The following is a 22,013-nucleotide window of genomic DNA, read 5'->3' as shown; positions in this document are numbered from 1 at the left end:
GCGTCGTGCATCCCCGTCACGTAGTAAAAAACTGGAGAAGTAGAATTGAAGAACAAGCTTCGTTCTCTACTAGTGCGGCTTCAGGAAGCGAACCTCAACCCATTGTCCGTTTCGTTCATCAAGAACCTCTATATTGATATGTATGCTTGCAGATCCAGACTGTAGTTCATGTATGTTACAAATGATATATAATGTGGTGACTTACCTCATGATCAACGCACCCAAAACCTCGACAGAGGACTAGCCGCAGTGAGCATTAGCAAAACACTGGACATAGCATGAAAACAGTACTGTGTACGAAGTGTGAGTTCAAAAATTCACTGAAAAAGCCTGGCTGCGGATCCGTCGCATGAGCCGCAGGTTAACACCACATTCAACGCGAGAGGACATCGAGGATCAACGGACGGGAGCAAAAACAGACCCAGCCGTGATTTGAACACGGGACCCTGCGATCTGCAATCGCATGCTATAACCACTTAGCTACTGAGTCTTGCACAACGCTCAGGATTTCGCCATCTATTGGCGTTATGGCGTGCGTGAAGGCGCTATCGCTAGTTGATCACGATACTGTCTCATATCTATAGCAGAGGGAAGAGGCCTACCCGTGCTTGACGAGCAGCTCTGCTCTACACCCAAAGAAATCATACAGATCAAGGGAGAGGAAGGTACTAGCTTGACTGCGCCCCACCACCTCGCCCTCGTATTCTATTCAGCCCTCTCATTTACCCGAACGGGTTCCGGCGTGGCACGCGAGGATTAACTGCGAATGCCATAATTACTTGGCTATGGACCCTGGCAGGCCTCGGAGAACATGCGATTTCACGCAAGTACATCAAATCTGAGTCCAATCGCCACCACTCTTCGTCGTTCCACCAAATCCGCTCAATCGCTCGGGCCGGGACATCCCACTCTGACACTCGATGCCAACGTTCGGATTCCTCGTGGCCCACACGGAAATCGACCACTCAGAGCGACGGAATTGCTTGGAAGAGGAGGGGCGGAACGCTGTCAAGTGATTCCCTCTCCGCAGAATCGTCCAACGGCGGCCATACCAGGTGGAAGCGAATGCCTCTAAGCTTATGACCGCGACATGGCCCAATTAAATGATGCATGGCATTAATAAAGTCTTTACGTGGGCCCTGTTTTCAAGTGAGCAGTTTTCAAAGACGCAGAAAGTCATGGCGCACGAGAGCAGGATCTAATTCCAAGAGTTCTAAATTGCATAATGACGAAGCAAGACAAACTAGTAATTTAGTAACTGAAGGAATCAAAAGCAACGGTACCACCGCGTTCACTTCAGCTACAAAAGTACGCCGTCTCACACCATGCCCACTTAGATTATCCCAATTCCAACGCTCAAGAATAAACAACGACTTTGAAGATCCCAGCTATTGATATGATTTACGAGCATTCACCTCGAAGGGGCCCTCATTTTGTCTAGGATTGGGAGGCGGGCGGGCTGGGACCCGGAGTCGCAGACCGCGGCAAAGGATGGGTTCTGAGGGCATTACAGGTCGGCCATCAAATTCTCTGGCAATGACCCTACCATCTAACTTACTCCAAGTCGTCGCAGGTGGCACATCGACGCGAATTTATGGTAAAGGACACTCATGACATTGTTTTATGTGGTCCATTTTGGACGGTTTGTTATGATTACAAGGTACCGAAAAAGTCCATCCAGGAGGCCGCAAGAGACTCAGGCATGTACGGCCAAGTTCCCGTGAGTGCAATCTCGACATAGTGCCATCCACTTATACTTGGCAGACCGAGCCACCATTCGCGTGCGGCCGAATAGTTTCGGAAATCTTTGACAATTCTCGGATGGCGTAGAAGACCGGCATCACCACAATGACACTACGCAAGATATACAGTGGGTGATCTCGTTGCGGTGTTAGGGTAGGACCCTGTGATGTAAGGTGCGTGTGTCGACCTGGGAGATGATATGGTCTACAAGCCACACATTCGGCTATCGATTGTTATTCAAAACATTGGAAGTTCTCTCTTTTCTGTTGCGTAGGACGGTGTCTAGAAACCTAATGCCGAGAGGAGGACATTATAGGGAGTCTCGCGGTGCATGAGAAGAGAACGTGTACATGGTGCCGAATACTGGCTCCTGACGCTCCGAGGGCTAACAATCGGACGCACCCCCACTGGCTCGTGGAACCCAGAAATCATTATCATCTCCACGACACCCACGACATTCAATCAACGATTCATCTGGGCTCGACGGCCCGCAAGAACACCTCCACGGTTAGGATGTTACGGCACCTTGTTCAACCTGTGCGATTTACTAGCGGCGATGATGTCGATCCCACGGGGTAGCGGGTGGTGATCAATGCACTGTCGGCCACTGGTCGGTCGAGAGCAAAGTGGAAGGTACGTCGTGCAGGGTCAGTGCTCCGACAGTAGCGCTGAGTTGACTCGGAGTCGTTCCAGGTACGTTTGAGCGATCAAATCTCGGAGTACGTCTGCTGCGCAGTGCGCGGTAGGGCTTGGAACCCGCCAATGGGCGAAGCGACTGGTAGATAGATAAGTGAACCAGGGAATCCTTACTGTGAGTACGTATTATTAAACTTCGCTGATGAACGGAGAATATATCATGATCATCGCTGCTCTGATAACATCTGCATCGTATTTGATGGCTATGTGTATGAGTATCAGTTTCACCTTCTTGTTCTTGTGCCTAACATCCTGATCTTGCCAGTATTGGTGTGTGTGGGGGGGAAGGGTTTGACTGAAGATTACGGCTGCGTGCTGCGCGTGCGGTGATGGAGATGGCATTGTCGATTGTGTATGAAGTGCTCTGGAAGGCACTCGGACTCAAAGTGATCGAGGCGGCAGCCGTCCTCCTATGGTTGCCAGTGTTGATCAACAATTTCCGCAGATTCACTCACATGTCTGGGAGCGTGACTCTATCATCGCGTCTCATTCACATGCCATGTCTTCTCCGCAGCCTATCGCGTTCTCTGGTACATGGCATTCACATAGGAGAGCTTGGGCTTTTCCAATTCATTAACCTTCCTCGATCAGGGCAGATCCAAAAGAAGCGCCGGTTGTCAAATGCTTTGTTTTTCAATGTCTTCAATTTTGCAATAATGATCATTCGAGACTGGCACTATTCACAGTATTGTAGAATTTTTTGGAATTCGTTCTTCTTAGCTCTCCTCTCCTCCAACGTGCAGTGCTGACCAGTTGAAGTAAGGCGCTTGCGGTTGCTGTGGTGATTATAAGACCGGATAGATCCGTGACATCAAGACCAAACACAGAGACTATTATCTCAGACACTGCCCTCACTGACGACCACGACGACCAGCAAAGCCTCACCCTAGACAGACCTGACGCAGGAGAACGAACCGGACGCAGTACAGCGCTTTCGCACCCACCTCGCGGCCTTTACTGGTACAATCACTATCTGAAACACCATCACTGTTCGCAGCCAGCGTTTCAGAGACTTTACATATATCATGGCTTTCAACCTGACCGCAACGTCTTTGACACCCTCGCGACCCGCACCCCAGGCCCCTCGACGGGGAACGGACGACAGTAGTAACGGCTATCCTGCCACTTCAATGCTTGCTTCATCAGGGTACAATCCTTCGTTTGCCTTTACCCCTGCTTCCCCGTCAGCTTCAACCTACGCCTCGTCGTATTCGGGAATCGGCGGCTCGCCAGGAATCGGTGGTTCACCCAATCGGTCGCAAGATAGCAACGCGTTCGGTGGCTCCCAGATTGTACGAAATGGTGTCGTAAGTGTGAAGGAAGAGGGGGCGTTCGCCTGGATGTGGAAAGTGAAATGGCTAGTCCTGAAAGAGCAAACACTATCAATCCACAAATCTGAGGTGAGCTCGCCATCGTGCTCGTTGGTGAACGCAATCTTAGGCTAGTACAGACTGCCCCTCAGCAAACGCTCATTCAATTATCCGATATCTCGAATATTGAACGGACCGATCTTAAACCGTATTGCCTTCTGCTCGAGACTAAGGATAAACGATATTTCCTATCCTTGAAGAGCGACGAAGAGCTCTACGGATGGCAGGACGACGTTTACTCGCGTAGCCCTCTCATGGGTGTAAGCAATCCTACCAACTTCGTCCACAAAGTCCATGTTGGCTTCGATCCGATCTCGGGCGCCTTCACTGGTATGCCGGAGCAATGGAACAAGCTACTCACCAAATCTGCCATCACCCGTGAAGATTACGCCAAAGATCCTCAGGCAGTCCTCGATGTCTTGGAGTTCTACACGGATCATCAGAAACGCGAACTCGAAGACATGGGTGCGTCCTTCCATTTATTCGTCATATGTAGAATCTCATCGAGCGTCTTTAGGCGCACCAGCGCGATTCAATGCTGGGACTGGGCTCGGCGGAATGGGTAAAATGGGGATCCCGCTTTCATCGTCTTCATCTAGTGATTTGTCTCGTCCAGGCATGAAACGGCAAGACACCGCTCCTCCTGGGCTTTCTACGAGCGACAACCTTTCCACCGATGCTGCCCGGGCTGCTGAGTTGGTAAATGGCTCTCACGTTCAACACGCCAACACCGTCTCGGCCGGCGCTGGCGGACGCCCGCCAATTCAGCTTTCGTCATTACAAGCCTCGAGACCTGCTCCCCCTCGTCCCCTCCTTACTGCAAATCGACCTGCTCCTCCTGCACCTGGACCCTCACTCTCTGCCCCCAAAACATCTCTCGATCATACGCCATCCTCTGCCGACCTTCGTGCCCGCCAAAAAGCCCACGGACCGCCAACCACTAACCCCCCTGCCACCGCTCTCCCGATAAGGAAAGAGTCACTGGCAACTCAACAATCTACCCAACAATCTTCCAAGGAGCAAGCACAGCGAGAGAAGGAAAGAGCAGACCGGGAATGGGAGCGGGAGCGGGAGAAAGAAACCACACGGCCGCCTATGGGGGCCCCTGCTAAGTCTTCCCCTGCCAACACTAAACCTGCGACTCAGCCCGCCTCCGGTGCAGCTGGCGCCACTGTCGGCCCTCCACCAGTCAAACCTTTGCAACCAGCGAAGAAGGTACACATACAGGCCGATGATAAACCCAAGACGGGTGCAAATGGCATCGCCGCTGCCGCCGCTGCTCTTGAGAAACCTAAGGAGAAGGAGAAACGTATCAGCACGATGACGGAGGTCCAGATCATGGAGAAGTTGAGACAGGTCGTTTGTGACGATGACCCGAAGGCGATTTATAGCAAGATCAGGAAAGTTGGGCAAGGGTGAGTGGCTTTTCTTAGTTCGTTGCTCTTAGCGACCAAGTGGACTGATCGCCGCTCGTACAGTGCGTCTGGACATGTATATGTCGCCAAGACGTTGGCGACTGGGAAGAAAGTGGCGATTAAGGAGATGGATTTGTCACACCAACCCCGAAAGGAGCTTATCGTGAATGAAATTCTGGTTATGAAGGAATCTCAGCATCCGAATATCGTCAATTTCCTCGAGTCGTACCTCGTCAAAAGCAACGAGCTTTGGGTGGTCATGGAGTACATGGAGGGCGGTGCTCTCACCGATATAATCGAGAACAACACCCTAGAAGAGGATCAGATAGCGAGTATATGTTTCGAGGCAAGTGCTCCCTTCAATCTCCAGTAACTACGCGACTTATTTATGGGCGGTCAGACCTGTAAAGGCCTGGGACATTTGCACAGTCAGAGCATTATCCACCGAGATATCAAGTCAGATAACGTACTGCTGGATGCACAAGGCCGCGTTAAAATTAGTATGTTGCCTCGACGAAATGACTGCGCTCTATTCTCATTCATTTGAATTAGCCGATTTCGGTTTCTGTGCCAAGCTCACGGACCAAAAGTCCAAGCGTGCGACGATGGTGGGCACTCCTTATTGGATGGCGCCTGAGGTAGTCAAGCAGAAGGAGTACGGTGCGAAGGTCGATATTTGGTCCTTGGGCATCATGGCGATCGAGATGATCGAGAACGAGCCCCCATATCTGGACGAAGAGCCTCTGAAGGCTCTGTACTTGATTGCAACGAACGGTACCCCGACGCTGAAGAAGCCGGAAGCGCTGAGTAGGGAGCTCAAAGGATTTTTGGCTGTTTGCCTGTGCGTGGACGTGGCTAGTCGGGCGACGGCAAACGAACTACTTGATGTGAGTCTCCTGATCTGTATCACCTTGTAGAGTGTACTCATTATTCCCGTGCAGCACGAGTTCTTGCGCAAGGCGTGCGCATTGTCAGGGCTTGCGCCCCTGCTCAGATTCAAGACGAAGCAACAATCATAAGATGCCTGCCTCGTCTAATGCCTGGAGATTTTATTCTACGCGAGGACGATCCTTCGCCAGGACGCTCACCTCGCCGGCCTTTCCTGCTTCACTCTCGACTTGTGGAATTACGCTTCTCTTTTGCTCTGCTCAACAGTTGCCTTTAGTTATTTGATCTTGCATATCACTTCCTCCCAAGCATCCGTTTCCTCCTTGACATTTCACCTTCACCTACTCGTTTGTTTGTGATGGGACTCTACATACTCATGGTCAAGGCTTGTCGCACACCACGACGATTGGCTCCTTATAGTCTATCCCATATCACCGACGCATGCCCCCACTTCTCGAGCGCTTCTACTTTTACCTATACTCCAGTCGCCGATATCCTATTCCCGCCTCTATCTGTCCCCGTATTTTGTGTTTTCTCGCGTGGAACAAGTGGCAAGAGTAAATATTCACGTTGGTCATTGGAAGAAAAGGGATGTATGTACATGATGATTAGGATAGATGTACTTCTAGGTGTGCATATCCATATATGTATCCGTTTAGAACATTGGCAGTCCTTCGAGGTTCAAGCGGTTTGCTTGTCGGCGACGATCTTGACTCGACGTGTCACGTGATACATCGATGACTCAGCCGAATTTTGGACTCTGAGCCGTAGAGCGTCCTTGAACTTGTTCAGGTCGCCGTCGTCCTCGTCGCGCAGAGCGAGCATCTGGAAAGCCACGAAGGTCGTACGGCTGTGAGTTCTCATACTTCTTACTGTGTAGCCAAAGGTCATTGACCCTGCATCGCCAGTATCGCACTCATGCTGAGGCATGAGCACACTAACATCCCCGAGTCCCGCAACCTCTGTGGATTTCGGGCAAAGGAGAAGCTTTGCTAGCTACAATCCCGGAGGCAAGGCTGCCCTGGCAATGGCCTCCTTCTCAGGCCCGCCAGATATCGTCAGGGCCTCAGTTTCCCATCTGATGTCTCGAACTCTATCTCTGCCCTGCTCGACCGCCGCTCAAGCTTTCTCCCAATTAATACAACCCACGATGAGGTTCCAAGTCGCCTTAGACGCGCTGTTACCCCTTCTCGAATCTAGCTCATCCTCGGCCGGACAGTTCCCCAGCAATGAACTTGCTCAACGTATATTAGCAGCCTATATCCTGTATTCCCTCTATGCGCCTTATCCGATATCTATTAATCCGTTCAAGACTGCCTTGTTTGCGACCTTTGTCAAGGAGAGGCGATCGTCTATCGTGGACGCGTCAACGACGGGGCCGAACGAGCAGCTAGTTTGGGTTCTGTGGAAGATTCTGAAGGGAGATGGCAATGATGTATGCATCCATTACTTCATCTACGGAACTTTCTTGTAACGTTTATAGATCGCACCTTACTCTCCGAGCACGCTGGCGCGTTCTCCCCTACCGCCGAAGCTTCGAGCAGCCCATCTGATGTTGTCAGAAGATGAGCTCTCGGATGCATCACCGTCATTGCATATGGGTCGCGGTAATGGAAGCGCTACGCAAGTCTACATCCTATTTCGTTTTTCACTTGACTCATCTAACACCTTAATTGCAGGGTCTCGAGGTCACTCGTGCAACCGGACCTAACGAATGAAACCCAATCCCATAAGGAGTCACTTGTTCGCGCTATGTCCCTGCTACTGGCGGCGAGAGAAAGAGTACTAACTCTCTCAGAGCAGAAGGTGAGTCTCGGCTTCGTTCTCAGCGAGTAGGTTCCTGATTCTTGCAGGTTCTGAATCCATTGCTTCCGGCTCTTCTTTCTGCACCGGCTGATAATCTTACGAACTCTCATAATGACACGGACACGCGAGCTACTAATGGCGGAGGCATCTTCCTGACATCCCTCGATATCGCTCCTATCGTCTATAATAACCTGAATATCGCTTACTCGATCATCGTTTCCTTGCTTTCTGATCCCCCTCCTTCCCGCGTCGTGGTTTCTGATGCCACATTTCCACCCTCCACAAGCACCAACGAAGCGGGATCACCTTTGGGGGAAGCTTCCATCGGGGAGATGCTGGCCAATTTCGGCACTCAACCCACACGAGATGTCGATCTCAGTCGAACTCGGTTCCTCGACGTCCTTGTTACGCTTCCTCCGACTTTCCCATCCTTCGACCTCATGGGCCGGCTTCTCAGAGATCCCACCGTGATTCCAAGCCCTTCCTCTGGCCCTGGGATACATAGCGATTCGAATGGCCCGGTTCCAAAGACCACTGTGGCAGACTTGATCCGCAACGATTACCTTGGGCCATTTGTCCACTCTTGCATCGAATATCTGGACGAAGCCGAGCGTGAAGAGAGGGAAGAAGGGAGTAGCGAAGACAAATGGGCTGTAGGCGTTCGTCATGTATGTCGTCTTCTCACTAATGTTTCCTCGTTACTAACCTGCTTAACCCTCATTTGTCCCGTCAATTGTAGCTCTGCCGATTTTATCATTCACTCATCAAACTCTCCCTTGTCGACCCCACATCAGACGCTGATTCCGCTGAAATGGCCCACTTCAGTCTCCGAAATGCCAAGTTTGAGGAGGCCATGGCGCTTTATAAGGTCTTCGCCAACGCCAACTCAGATCGAATGGCCTATCCTACTCCAGGTGGTTTTTAGCTCCGTCCATATGCCTCGATTGATACCATGTTCTGCGTTCTCCGTTGTTATGTTGTTACGTCCCAAAGACTGTACTTATGATCCATGCAAGATATGCCCTTTGCTTTTGCTGACCCATTTCGCATGCACCTCATGTTCCCTTTGAGCTCTCGAGTACCACTGTATTACCTACTTACGGCCTGTAGAAATTTTCCCTACCTTCATATCCTTATGCTTCGTGTAGCATGTGATGTTGCGAAGTCTGTTACCACGTTCCTCCCCACCAAGGGCGATCCATCTCTCAGGGTAACCACCATGTCGCAAACTTTGCCCTTGGATATAATCATCCTCATTGCAGGCCACTTTGACTGTAAGGATTCAACTCGGGCGCTTGGCCGCTTCCGACTCGTTTCACGAACACTCTGTGAACTCTTTCGGCCATTTTTCTTCAAAAGAGTGTATATACGGACAGCGCCATGCGACACCGCGGACGACGGCCAGGCTACGAAATTTCTGCGTGCTGTCGAGAACAGCCGAAACGCAAGACAGGTAGAACATCTGGTATTCAATGCGGTGGCTGACGACCAGAATCTAAGCATCAACGACATCCTGCCTCTCCTGCCTGGCCTTCGCACATTGATCTTTACCTCCTTCACCAACTCTCACGTCCTTCCTATTGATGCACCGTTCTCTTTGACGCGACTTATATATACGCACACCGGCGTCCCCATCGACGTCTCGAAGGTGTATACTTTCCTTCGCACGCAAACATCGATAGAGCACTTGGAATTGGATATAGACATGGACCACCGGCGCGCCCTTCCAGCGGCATTTCTGACTCTGCCAAGATTGCGCATCCTTTACGGTGACCTCCCACATATCTACCCTGTACTTACTGGGGCATCAAGTGACCTCTCCCATCTATGGGTGTACGGTTTCGAGGGAGAAATAGCGAAGCGTGCCATCGCCAACTCAAATCGACTTCAATCAATTACGTTCCTAAGATGCGACGGCATGGACGATACTATGCCAGCCTTGTTTGCATCATTATTTCCTAACTTAGAACTCTTGCAGCTGGATTTTCCTTTAGTAGGTAACCATTTTATGCATGCGGATATAACGACTCACCTGAGGATAGCAACACGATACACTCTACGAAGCTTTGGAATATTTCGTTCAATGGTGTCGGGCTCCTCGGCTTAGAGGCATTCGCTTCCACCTGAAATCACGACCGAGATATTATAAGTCTACGCAGGACTCCATCGTAAGTATCTCAATTCTCGACCTTTGCGGGTCGCTGCCTGATGCAACAGGCCAGGAAACGGCACGGCTCCTCTTCCAAACGTTTCCTTCCCTGGAAGTCGTCGATTTCGAAGCAAGGATGTGCTTACAATACAACCGTTGGTATCGAGGGTCAGAATCGGCTGTGACTATCCAGGTGATCGAGAAGCAGACTTGGTGGAGCTACACTGTTCATTGGTGGCATGATTGGGCTCAGAGCTACCGTGCTCTTCCCATCGCATCCTGAGTGTGAAGTCGATTTCGACGGCGCACAAGACCCCGTAGCTCAGTGATTATAGCAAGCAATCGGAGCTGGAGGGCTCCGTGTTCAAATGGCTGCGATGTCTGTGTGAAACAGGATGGGATGGATCGCGAAGGAGTGGCTTTTACTCATTTCTGATGAATGAATTTTTAGCTGCGAAGAACAGAAGTGGTACTTAACTGAAAGTATTCGTACACTTCTCAAGGTCTACAGGGGCAAAGACATAGGGGCGCTAGAGAAGTATATTCCAAAGACGATGACTGACGTGGTTCCATGACCACATTTCAAACGAATTATCTGACATTCTTCTAAATCACTGTATATTCATTGGTAGTTGTCACACCTTAGCGGCTTCATCTTAATACATACTCTAGCATAAAAATATTGATGACCGTTGGAATGGAGACTCGAGTACGTTTATTATAACTACGGAATGTACTCCAATATAGCAGACCCCTAGAGACCCATTGTAGATATGTCACGTGGTTATTCATCTCATTCAAGTACGCGACTTAGGAGGGGCGCGTCGAAATTTAGACCAACAACGATCCTCCTCCTCTTATAGGATACACCTGGTATCAGAGACTTACATCGACCGCAACATGTCAAATGCAAAGGGCACAGCTGTCAAGCCAGTTGAACGTCTAGCATATCCTACGAAGATGGGGTACCCTGCCGGTGGCACAAAGAAAGAAATCAGCGACGAAGAATTATTGGCAAGTCTCGTTGCTTCTCTGACGGACGCCCTATACGACGCGAGGAGGATCTGTGACAACGACTCCGGAATTACGACCTTTCGACGCACCAGGGCTCTTGTGGCATCTATCTCCAGTGCCCTCTCAGAGGATCCAGTTATCAAGCAACTCGACTTAGAGGAACACGAGCAGAGTATAGATGGTGTCATGAAGGAGCTTCTTCGCAGTTGCCAGTACGATTGGCACGATGGGTTGGAGGAACAAGGGGACTATATGTCTGAAATTTGTCAAGAGATGGCTGAGTGGCTGCGTGATATATGGAGTGTTCTTGAGACCGGGGAAAACCTGTGCGATGTGCGAGCGTGCATTGCATATTGCGCAGAGACGGTCAGGAGCATATCAAATGCTGATAGCCGGTAAGTGAACCACAAACTCCTTCCATGGTGTTTACTGACACAAATGGTTCAGTGCCGGATTTCACCACCAGGAAACCAACATTTGCATCATGAACGAAGCTGATGAAGTGATCTATGAAACCTCACAGCATATCGGCGAAACCCTGACCTGGTTTTACAAAGAACTCCTCGTCATGGATGCAGCTCAAGGAAATGGGTGGCTCACATCTACCATACTAGCGGATTTGAAGGCCTTTGACAAAGTAGAGGATGTCTTCGAATTGCTCCAAGAGCCCGGTGCGTTATAATCTCGACGTTACGATGCGCAGGGGTACTTACCTTTGGGCGTTGATTCTTAGAGGAGCACTGGACACTCGAGATGCGCGCTGCCGCCGAGGACTTGATTCGGAAAGAACAGAATGCGCCGCGTGGAAAATAGTCTACGTGTAGCACCCAGTTGTTATTGGGGAGAAGATTGAATACGAAAGTGGTGTGATGTCCTAGATATTTCCCCGAGTACGGGGTGATATGCGAAGAGAAAATGAGGAGGAAAACAAAAGACTGGGAAAACTACAACAATGAGAAGCAGAAGACATACAAAGTCAGTGTGGCGGGTTACAGTAGTTGTCCGTGCGGGAAGAAGCAAAGGTCAATAACATTAACGAGCGGGATCGTTTTGAGGGTCATGCAGAGAAGGAGGCGGGGGATATTCATCAGGATTTGGAGGTGCTCCGGGGGTGCTTTGTACAGCAGGCGGGGCGTGTTGCTGTAGATGGTGGGGAGTGGGTTGGTAAGACGGCGCACACTCTGAACGTATAGTTACCGCTCTAGGATGTCCTACTTCCAAATCCACATAGTTCGGCGGCCCACCCGCATGTTCATATGCGGGCAGCTCATCCTTGTCGCCTAGGTCGTCGTGATCCCCGCCGCCGTCCATGCGTCTCCCGTAAACATCCACATCAGCGCCCCTCGTCCGAACTCGCCTGCTTCGTTGCGCGTAAACGAGGGCCGGCGGTACAACGTATGGGTAGTATCCATTGTCCTCAACGTTGAGCTGTGCAAGGGCTGTCGTACGAGGAACGCGTCGGGCTCTACTAGTGGGAATGGTCGAGTCTGTGCGTTTGCGAGCGAAGAATTCTGAGAGTGTTTGACGCCGTGTCCGCATTCGATAAAGTCTAGAAAGCGGTGGAAATACGGATAGGGGAAGGAGTCGTTAGCACCAAGCTAGAGTCCAGGGCAGATTTATGTGCGCACATCCACATGACAATCACGACTGTCGTTATAATCCCGATTATAGGGAAAAGCCACGCCAAAACCGTCTTTAGAAGTTCATACCCGGACCTCAACAGTCAACTTCGGGACCTCGTCAACTGCACAGCGAAACTCACCTTGACCAGAGCCATATCAACGTCGCGACCGTTGGAATTTGGCAAAGGTGACATTGTAGCCGGATCAATGAAGAATGGGGGGTCTGTCGTCGTGGCAGAGACTGAAGCCGAAGTTGGTGGAAATGAGGTTGTTGACGACGGTGACAGTGATGATTCCGACATCTCTACATCCAAGCGTCAGGATCGTTACAGAGTAGAATTCTAGAATAAACCAATGTCAGTATCTCCAGTATTGGCTTCACAATAATCCTGGAATATTGTACCTTTGGTATGGGACTGCAGCCTGGCAGCGCGCACAGTGGGAGCGAGTAACTTGGGCGCCTAGTGCGCCATAATTTAGCCTGTCGCGTTGCTTATGTAAGTCCATTCTGTTGTCCAGCCGAAGGTGACCGAAACGGTGTGCTTCACATTATGCGGCCATCACTTGCGTTGCTGAAATCTGGTCGTTCTGCCTGGAAAGGTGAGCGTGTGGCAAAGAGCCATGGCTCCTGTTACTGAAGCTCATCCCTAGGGCCTTATTTCGTCTCATTTCCAAACCTCCGTGATGCTTTGCAGAACCATGTCCCCATAAAAACACAGGCAAGATCCTGTACAATTCTGCCAAATTTCGTTGGGTGAGCCTTACGCTTGACACAACAATCTTCACGCGTCTGATGCTCTGGCGCCAGAATCCGGTTCATGGTGCACAATGGGAAGGACTATGTACCCGTACTGGTGACGCAGGATATGGTCGGCCATAAGCTGGGAGAGTTTTCGCATACGAAAAAACGTTTCGTTTATCGGTGAGTGGTCTCCTGCGAATACGCGACGCGTCGAGCTGAGCTTGCTTGTCAGTCATACTAAGAACAAGTAATCTTAATATGTTCTACATGAACATTTGCTGCATATTACACTGGATATTCCGAAGGGTGTCGGGAGTGGTGATCAATGTCTGCCTGTGAGGTCATTGTTTGCGTGGACAATGTAGTCAGAACGGTGCGAGGTACATAATGCATATTAGACATTCACTGCTCTGCCACCATCCACCTTTCAGAAAGCCTTATTGGATTCCACTACCGACGTCCCCTGGCCACAGTTCAACCTAGACACACTTGCTCTTCCGCCGGATTCGCCTCAATCCGAGCTTGCTCAAAGATGATTCCAATCCCCATGCGCTCCAGCTTTCTCTGTTCGCTCTCTTGGACCGCCATGACGTTCAGAAAACATCCGCCAGAGTACGTGTCGCCGTAGACCTGAGTATCATACAGCCCAGCTACGGCATTACACCGCGGCAGAGTGATGAGCCGCAGATCTAAAGGAGACCTCGTAGAACGTGGTAGATATATGCGACCTGCAGCAGGGAGGATAGCGAACACTTCGTATCGTGCGTCCTCATTTACTTGAACCCCATTAATCCGCTGCGCCTTGAACGTCGCGGCTGTGGTTCGAAATACCAGGGCACCTTCGCTAGCATGCGGGGCCTGCTCTGGGTCGGTTCTTTCACTCGGAGGTACGTACCTCCTTCGACTCCCTTCTTCCGGAAAACCCACTCCAGCGATTGGCCGTACGTCGAGTTGCGCTAGTGCGCCGTGTTCGCAGATGTACCAAGCACGGATAAGAGATTCTACAACTATTGGGTGGCCCAGGACGGTGGACCACGGGACGCGATGCTCGACAGGCGCTCGCCAACCCGCCCACGACCAGCTCGGCGATGGCGCCTGCCCGAGTATGTTCCTACGCGTGAGCAGCACGTTCTGAGCTGGCTGCCACAACAGTGCATGGTTCAGGTCCGCCAGCGCCATCCCGAAGCGGAATGCCTTGGAAGGAACGCTACCTAGCTTGAACGCTTTTGTGAATGCGTTCGTCAGTGCTGATACCGCGTTGATGGTGCCGGTTTCGTTGGTAAGTTCCCGCTGGGTGTATTGACTAATCACTGACGCGTAGCGGAGGTCAACGTGGTCCATTGGGGCTTTGGGGCTTTGAGGGTGGTGAAGCTGCCCCCGCCCATGTATCGCAACGGGTGATATGAGCGCGGTGTACGGTTGCTCTTTGCAAGCACATTCTCGCACCACACCTCCCGCCCCTATTCGAAGTACACCTGGTGCTCAGTAAAGTAAAGCCGACGCCGGGACAGCATGAGCTCCTGGTACATCCACCCGCGGGTTCTCCACACCGATTGAGCTAACACTGCTCCAAGCGTCGGTAGCGGAACTGCAAGGTGGACCTCTTGGATTATCTCTATGTGCTGCTTCTTTGCGCGAGTTCCCTCTCGAAGGCCCGGAGGCGCTGGGACAATTGACAGGGCATCCACGCCCACCTTACGGACAGATTCCGGGAGTCTCTCGTCTCCGTCTCTCCACCATACGGTTTCGCATGCGTCTTTGTGATGTCTACCGCATATCTGCAACCACTCTCTAACCAAGTCCAAATTGACTATGTCGTTGATCACCCTCCCATGCACGTCCGGGCTCCTACCAAATAAGGGCGCGTCGCTCGCCTGACCTGGATGTCAAGCAAGGCTCATGCCCACTTTCTCGGAGAGCATGGCCCCATAGATGTCGCGTGGTCTATCTGAAGGGAGGATGTACAGCCGGTGGCAGAGCTCACCGGTTGGAGGTGCCGGGTCTTGCAGACACCCACATTCTTCTGCGAAAAGCGAGCAGCTAATCCCAGCGAGATTCACCTGAGGATGTTTATCCAGTGACCACGAACGTCGGAAGGCTGTCTTTACGAGGCGGCAGAAATCGCGGTGCTCAGCCCTTTCGAGTATGGCGATAAGAGGACTGAGCTGGATGGCGGCTTCTCTGGAGACTCCTTCATGCAGAATTCAATAGATGCTCAACCCTGAGCATGTCGGACACGGCGACTGTGTCTCACTATGTCCTTGCGGCGTTGGGACACGCCTCGGTGATGGAAGGCGCTCGTGAGACGATACCTTTGATCAACTGCCCCAGTTTACACATTCCCCCAGTGGTGTCAGCTTCTGTTCGCAACGTTCGCTCCTGCTGTTTTTTCTGCGTTGAGTGGTGTCTAGGAACCCGCTGTCGGAAGAAGGTGCTTCATGGGAAGTCTTGCTACGAGCATGAGAGTGGAACGTGTACATGGTGTTGAATGTCGAACTCTTACTCATCCTGGCGCTCCGAGGGCCACTGCAAGCGCAGAACCGCCCAATGATACCTTCACTAGCTCATGGAAACCAAATCCTATCTACACGACACCCACAATACTCGAGCAACGATTCATTTGGCGTTCGAGGTTGGAACCTAACGCCATCCTTTACAAAGTGCGAGATTTACGACTGATGGTGATGATGGAGCGGGAACGACAGTAATATGGCACGTACTACATCATGCAGGGTCAGCGCTCTCCGCAGTAGCGCTGAGTTAACCTCAGTATTTTATCACAGTCAGAAAATACTGACTTTGGCGGACTTGGGCGGACTTTGCTGGACTTAGGCCGAAAATTTGACTGTGAATAGACTGGAAATCGATTTTGTGGGTCCCCCTCGCGTATCTGAGAAATACGGTCAAATCTAGTCAGCTGGCGTCTAAGGTCAGTACAGATAAGTCAACACAATTGACCTGCTGTTGGCACTGTCGCACGGTCAGTAATAGTCAGGGTTAATCGTTACACGGTCAGGTACGGTCAAAGGGTCGAGTCTTTGCAAGTCCTAGTAAGTAGTCTCACGGTCAGTATCAGTCATTGCAAGTCGAGTAAAGGGTCGTGGAAAGTCACAAGAGGTCAAAATAAGTAGGGCAAGGATCCGTCACTTCAGTCAATGTAAGTCCATTTATGCCATGAAGAAGTCATCCAAGGTCTGCCGAGCATCGTTTCCGCTGTCAATACTAGTCTATCACAGTCCTACTACGTCTGTTTAAGTCTGAGATTTGTCATTTTGATTCTGTTTATGATACTTCACACAGTCAAGATTAGTTGTACAATAAGTCTATGCGAAGTCTTTTGAAGTCACAACTCGGTCAACTTAGGTCATGAATGGTCAGAGAATAGGTCACTTCACAGTTCCCACAGTCATTGTAAGTCAAATGAAGTCATGTTTCTTGTCTCTAACAGGTCATAAGAAGTCGTCCAACAGTCTAAAAATGCGTACAGAAAAGTCATAAAAGGTAAAAAAAAAGTGACATCTCAAGTCAAGAAAGGTCGCAAAAAGTTAAAATATATCTATATGAGTCAGAAAAAGTGAAAAAATAGTAAAAATACGGCGTACGCGGCCACATCAGTTCATACTGCTGGAATCGATGGTGGCGAGATATAATTAGGAAGCAAATTCGCCGGCATTTACGATAATGCGAGAGGCGCGAGGGGTTTGCGACAGATTGTTTGTGGATTCCGCTGCAGCAGAGCTGCCCAATTTGGCAGATTTTGCCCCAGGAGCCTTTATCTTCTTGACACAGGCACGCTGTTAAGAGTAGCATATTAATATAAATAAAGAGCCGTTGCGAGTGGAATACCTTCGCGATAACGTCTTCGAGCTCATCCAGAGTGGGACACATAGTGGGTGGGAGAGCCGCGAGGGCGGATGCACCTGTATCAAATAAGTTAGATGTTCAACGGAGATCCCAATGACCTACATGTTTCCTTATTCATATGTCTTACACCGGGGATCTGCTTCTTGGCAGCAATTGTCCGGAGCTCGGGTACATGAAGAGACTGTAGCCAAGGTATTAGAGGTATACCCACACACGATGTGACACCACTTACTCTTAGCTTCGATTGCAGCGCTGTCGTATCATCGTCTGGGAGCGCGAAAGGGTCGTCAAGGTTGCCGTCGGCCATTGGGTCCGCATTTCCAGAATTATCGAGGCCATCTGCTATGGCGAGGCCCACGCTTTGTTCCTCTGTCGGTGAAGCGGCTGGCGGCGCAGGGGGCAACGTGGCTGATACTGCTGGACGTTCTATTACTCGAGCCTTGCCCTTGAAAGACGGCTGTAAAGAAATTAACATACAACGTTAGAGTAGGAGAATATAACTTACCCCCCCAGATCGTTTCCACACATCGGAGAGCGTTGATAAAAGTCGATCGATGTACATATCATTCAAGTAACTCGTAGGCTTCGGAGTATGGTCGAGGCACAACAGCCGAGCGGCCTTGCTGGTAGCCAATGCCGCGGCGATCAGTTGACGTGCCATGTCAGTATTGCCCACTGCGGACCAGGATGTGATGACGGTGCCAATGGTGAGAGACCCTGACGTCCATTGCCAATGCCCCCAGCTTTCATATAGATCGTCCTCGTTGTCAACGCAATTGGGATCAGCGGTTTTCACGCGCGCCAACAACGCTTTGGCCTCGCTCGACGGAAAACCTTGGCCTCCGTGTGTTGGGGCATGTTCCATTGCATCGAGAAGCTCCAACCCAGTAGTAACGACGGCCTCGGCAAGCCGGAGCTCGGGACTTTGGAGTGTTCCTTAAAGGGAAGTTAGCAAAGGTCGAATGCAAGGGCAATCGACCTACGGCGAAGGTTTTCATCTATTCAAAAATTAGCTAAAGGTTGCGTGAAGTAAACGAGGCAACTTACAATTATCGTCGACTTTCACAGCAGCGAGAGACTTGGTTACAAAGGACACCTGAGAAGTGGGTGGGGCGGGTGCTGTAGACGACAGAGGAAGGGATGAAGTAGATACTACAGACGGAGGCGGAAGGGACTTTGGAGCTTCTTGGGTAGATACGTCTGATAAAGGCCGGTTCGATGATGATGGAGACATGTTGCGAAGGGGAGAGTGGAGGCTTTGAGGTCGGGTTTGCTTTGTCGGCGAGGCGGGGGGCAGCTTCGATGATGCCTTTGCTGCTTGCCTATGTTCTACAGCCTTTGGGGAGGCAAACCCTGTGAATCGGCGTTAGTATGAAGATACAATGATATTTTAACAGGAATTACCGGTACGATTTCGCTTTGAGGGTCCGGGATGTAATGGCGTAACCTCGTTCGCGGTTCGCTTAGACTTCTGAGGCGTGGCGGGTGCATTCTGCTGCGCATGCTTTCCATCGTTGACAGAGCCGTCGCTATCGCTCCCAGCAATCTTGGCCGAGCGGGCTCGCTTGGCCTCCCTCGGGGGGCCCTTGATTCGTACCATGGCCTGACCAAGCAAGTGGTCTGCCTTCCAATGGGCAGAGCAGATGGCCACATCCCCGTGCTGCTCTTCAAGCAGGATGATGGCGCCGTACCAGAGGTGGGGACATTTCGTTCGGTAGTAATCGCGAGGCTGGTTCTTATTTGCCTGATGCTTGATTGGGTGAAGGGCAACAATGCGTCCGGCGAGATTCAAGGCAGTGCGTTTGATGATCGAAACGAGCGCGGAGTCGAGGGGGTTTCCGTTGGAATCCCGAAGTGCTTTGCCAAACGAAGGGCGGTAGGGGTTCGATGTAGAGAAACCGGCGTCGGGGCCTACGGCTTGGGCCCCTTTGAAAGTCCAAAGCACGGAGTCCGGTAAATGTGCTGGCTTTTGAGAGGGAGCCGCCTCCCATTGGTAGCGTCGGTATGCTGCCTGGAACTCCTCGCTGTCAGTTTCTCCATTGACGCGTGAGATGGAGTCGCTGGGGGCTAGAGAAGGGGTAGACGAGCGTAGTCTAAATCAAGGTTATTAGCTACAATCTAAGTAAATGGTCTCCAGCTTACCGGAGGGACGCGTCGAAGCTGCTGAGATGCATTTCAGCCATTTCTCTCTGAATATAGTAGACGGTCTCCTTCAATGCGTATAGTTCCATTCGCAAGACCTCGTAATCGTCTCTGTCGCGACTGTGCCTAGGCGGCTGGCGGAAATCATCCTGTGCGCGCCAAGCATAAGCCATAGGTGGCTGGACATGCGTGATTTCTTCAGGCTGTCCGTAATATCCGGCGGGGGCGGCTGGGGCTGGGGGACGAGGTGGGTATTTGTCTTCATGGAAGGGACGTGGGGTGTATGGTCGATTGGTTGGAGGCAGAGCGTCAGTGCTGGAGCGTGCGTCACGAAAATCCCTCGTGGTGGGTTCTTGGAGCTGCCCAGGAACTCGGGGGCGAGGGTCGAGATAGCCAGTGGGGACAGCATGGCGCGGAGGTGGTTGTAAACCATGGTCCATCTGGATGGCATCCCGCGGGGCGTCCTGGAAAGTGGGAGCACGGCGATTCAACTGCGAGTCATGCCAGTCGTAGGCAGGAAGGCCACGGGGCTGAGTATGAGTAGAAGGTGCTGCAGAGTACTCGCTCGGCGTCGAAGACGAACACTGGGATTGCTGGTCAAAACGGTAAGTAGACATGTCGATGGCGCGAAGCGTAAGAGACCAACAAACGAAGCCGAAACTGGCGCGCGGGTCACAACATCACACAGCGGTCACAAGATCATACAGGGGTACAGGGGACAACACAGGCTCCTTCTGCCTTGCTTTTGCTTACCGTACTAGACAGGTGCCGCTGGCACCTTATTCATCTATATTCCAATTCAAGAATGAGGACCTTGGAAAGCAATCTCTGCACAACTCGCAGGCCTTGAGAAAAGCCGGCACACATATAGTCAGACACCGACAATCTTGTTGAGCAGTTTCTCCTTTAATTGCAAGCTACACTTGCGATAATTACATTTCTTCCTATAACTACAGTGCTCCATCATATACAGTCATTGCTGAGTGTTTTCTGTGAATATATATCCGGCCTTCCTTTCCATGGGATATCCCAATCAGGTTGATTATTGACCGCACCTCTTGTACAACTATTTGATCACTTTGCTCTCCCCATATTGAAACACCATCAAATGGAAGGCCATCCAAGTTAGTGTTGCCGTGGCTCGGCAAGCCTGAGCCGAGCCGGTTGAAGCCACGGCTTCACTCGGCTGGCTCGGCTTCGGCTTGGCTTAAACTCCCAGGGCACGGCTCGAGCCGCAGCTTGGGCTTGAGCCGCAGCTCGAGCCGGTGTACGTCGGCTCTGCCGCGCGAAGTGTCGAAGCCACAAGATTCATCAGTTTTCTATTAGATACTGCAAAGATATGTATGGAAGGAACTACAGCTGCATGAAAGGATGTAACAGAGAAAAACATTTCGTACAGTATACTATGCCTAGGGCTCTCCTGTACACTGATCCTCTGGTTCTGTCTCTAAGTCATCCGCACAAAGGGCTTCGAGCAACGACCCTGAATCGGGCTTGAGAAGCTCAGAAAGAAGGTCCCCACCGTTGTAGTCGGAATCGCACATCAGGCTCTCTGGAGTTTCCCACCCGCTCATAAAATCAAGCCGTTCCTTCTTCAGCGCGAACTTCAGCATCTGAAGGGCCTCCATCAGTTCGGGCTTGATGCGATTCCGTCGTTTGGTATCTGTCTCGGCGCTTGACGAGAAGACACGTTCACAGGGAACTGCCGAGGCCTGTATGGGGAGGTAGTCCATTGCAATGTCGAACAGGGTGCGGTGGGTATCAGTATTAATCTATAATTAGACCAGTGTGTTGGCTATGGTTCTTGTCGGATTAGATGCGGCTGTGCGTACCTCCCAGAACTTGAGACTGTCAGTTCCCTTAGGCGAGAGCACGCCGTTGGCATATGCCCTGAATTCATCATCGACACTTTGATCGCTCCCCGATTCCGATGGGCCTATGTTCATATCATCAAGACCGTACTGTTGTGCAAGAGTGTCGAAGCCAAATTCGGGCCGTGCCGCAGCGTGCGACGATTGGGCAGCTGACTGCGATCCGGAAGCATCCCTTGAGGGTCTTTTGTCCCGGTATGCCTTCATCTGGTGCCATAGAGACAAGAATGAATGATGCATATAGGAAAACCAGAGCTACGAGTACTCACAAGTGTCTTGATGATTTTAGTTGCCTTTTGCACATATGTTGATGTCCAATGAGCTCGCATCCAGCTCATCCGGATGGTCGGGTTGAGGACTTCCAATTAGTTGTTAGTGTATTAACACTGGAAGCCAAGCATCACATACACATGGCGACGATGTATGCCTTCGTAAGATCCATGCGGCTGTAGTATTTATTAGCCCATTTCAATCCGACATCTGTCCAGTGTTTGAGGTGTGGATTCTTTTGACCAAGCAACTCCCACGTCGTAATGAAGATTTCGAACGCCGGAAGGGCCCCAGCTAACACAGGATTGCGTTCTCTGGACATGACTTGTTGGACGCGATGTGGTATCTAAGTTCAGACCGTTCAGTTGCGGTGCAGATAATCATTGTGATTGACAATCACCGAAAGGATAATTTCAAAATC

General features: G+C 51.0%; 8 protein-coding genes and 1 non-coding gene across 9 annotated transcripts; 5 read left to right on the top strand and 4 right to left on the bottom strand.

Annotated features, from left to right (window-relative positions):
- Nucleotides 1-417: 417 nt before the first annotated feature.
- On the bottom strand, nt 418-490 carry PC9H_011785. Its single transcript has one exon. It is a non-coding gene; the product is annotated as a tRNA-Cys (tRNA).
- A 2,974-nt stretch (nt 491-3,464) lies between these two features.
- CLA4 (Protein kinase) lies at nt 3,465-6,243 on the top strand (the record flags this gene model as incomplete). The annotated part of the gene is made up of 7 exons (XM_036781266.1): nt 3,465-3,839; nt 3,890-4,274; nt 4,327-5,224; nt 5,288-5,574; nt 5,635-5,724; nt 5,777-6,111; nt 6,166-6,243. The coding sequence occupies 7 exons, from the start codon at nt 3,465-3,467 to the stop codon at nt 6,241-6,243; spliced, it is 2,448 nt and encodes an 815-aa protein (XP_036627121.1).
- Nucleotides 6,244-7,040: 797 nt separating this feature from the next.
- PC9H_011783 (uncharacterized protein) lies at nt 7,041-8,843 on the top strand (the record flags this gene model as incomplete). The annotated part of the gene is made up of 5 exons (XM_036781265.1): nt 7,041-7,547; nt 7,596-7,699; nt 7,792-7,918; nt 7,966-8,586; nt 8,658-8,843. 5 exons carry the CDS (start codon nt 7,041-7,043, stop codon nt 8,841-8,843), a joined length of 1,545 nt encoding a protein of 514 aa, XP_036627120.1.
- Nucleotides 8,844-9,053: 210 nt separating this feature from the next.
- On the top strand, nt 9,054-10,350 carry PC9H_011782 (uncharacterized protein; the record flags this gene model as incomplete). Its single annotated transcript, XM_036781264.1, has 3 exons — nt 9,054-9,911; nt 9,961-10,086; nt 10,141-10,350. 3 exons carry the CDS (start codon nt 9,054-9,056, stop codon nt 10,348-10,350), a joined length of 1,194 nt encoding a protein of 397 aa, XP_036627119.1.
- A 617-nt stretch (nt 10,351-10,967) lies between these two features.
- On the top strand, nt 10,968-11,894 carry PC9H_011781 (uncharacterized protein; the record flags this gene model as incomplete). The annotated part of the gene is made up of 3 exons (XM_036781263.1): nt 10,968-11,476; nt 11,529-11,752; nt 11,815-11,894. The coding sequence occupies 3 exons, from the start codon at nt 10,968-10,970 to the stop codon at nt 11,892-11,894; spliced, it is 813 nt and encodes a 270-aa protein (XP_036627118.1).
- Nucleotides 11,895-12,113: 219 nt separating this feature from the next.
- On the bottom strand, nt 12,114-13,005 carry PC9H_011780 (uncharacterized protein; the record flags this gene model as incomplete). Its single annotated transcript, XM_036781262.1, has 3 exons — nt 12,114-12,592; nt 12,651-12,774; nt 12,844-13,005. The coding sequence occupies 3 exons, from the start codon at nt 13,003-13,005 to the stop codon at nt 12,114-12,116; spliced, it is 765 nt and encodes a 254-aa protein (XP_036627117.1).
- A 249-nt stretch (nt 13,006-13,254) lies between these two features.
- On the top strand, nt 13,255-13,696 carry RSM19 (mitochondrial ribosomal small subunit component; the record flags this gene model as incomplete). Its single annotated transcript, XM_036781261.1, has 4 exons — nt 13,255-13,303; nt 13,355-13,457; nt 13,512-13,625; nt 13,678-13,696. 4 exons carry the CDS (start codon nt 13,255-13,257, stop codon nt 13,694-13,696), a joined length of 285 nt encoding a protein of 94 aa, XP_036627116.1.
- A 223-nt stretch (nt 13,697-13,919) lies between these two features.
- Nucleotides 13,920-14,786, bottom strand: PC9H_011778 (uncharacterized protein; the record flags this gene model as incomplete). Its single annotated transcript, XM_036781260.1, has 1 exon — nt 13,920-14,786. One exon carries the CDS (start codon nt 14,784-14,786, stop codon nt 13,920-13,922), a length of 867 nt encoding a protein of 288 aa, XP_036627115.1.
- A 2,309-nt stretch (nt 14,787-17,095) lies between these two features.
- PC9H_011777 (uncharacterized protein) lies at nt 17,096-20,068 on the bottom strand (the record flags this gene model as incomplete). Its single annotated transcript, XM_036781259.1, has 9 exons — nt 17,096-17,239; nt 17,292-17,365; nt 17,412-17,490; nt 17,542-17,766; nt 17,815-18,245; nt 18,293-18,307; nt 18,357-18,662; nt 18,714-19,402; nt 19,452-20,068. The coding sequence occupies 9 exons, from the start codon at nt 20,066-20,068 to the stop codon at nt 17,096-17,098; spliced, it is 2,580 nt and encodes an 859-aa protein (XP_036627114.1).
- Nucleotides 20,069-22,013: the final 1,945 nt, after the last annotated feature.

Source organism: Pleurotus ostreatus, assembly GCF_014466165.1.
Source record: "Pleurotus ostreatus strain PC9 chromosome Unknown scaffold_9, whole genome shotgun sequence".
Taxonomy (NCBI): Eukaryota; Fungi; Basidiomycota; class Agaricomycetes; order Agaricales; family Pleurotaceae; genus Pleurotus; species Pleurotus ostreatus.
This window is presented reverse-complemented; position numbering and strand designations above follow the sequence as displayed.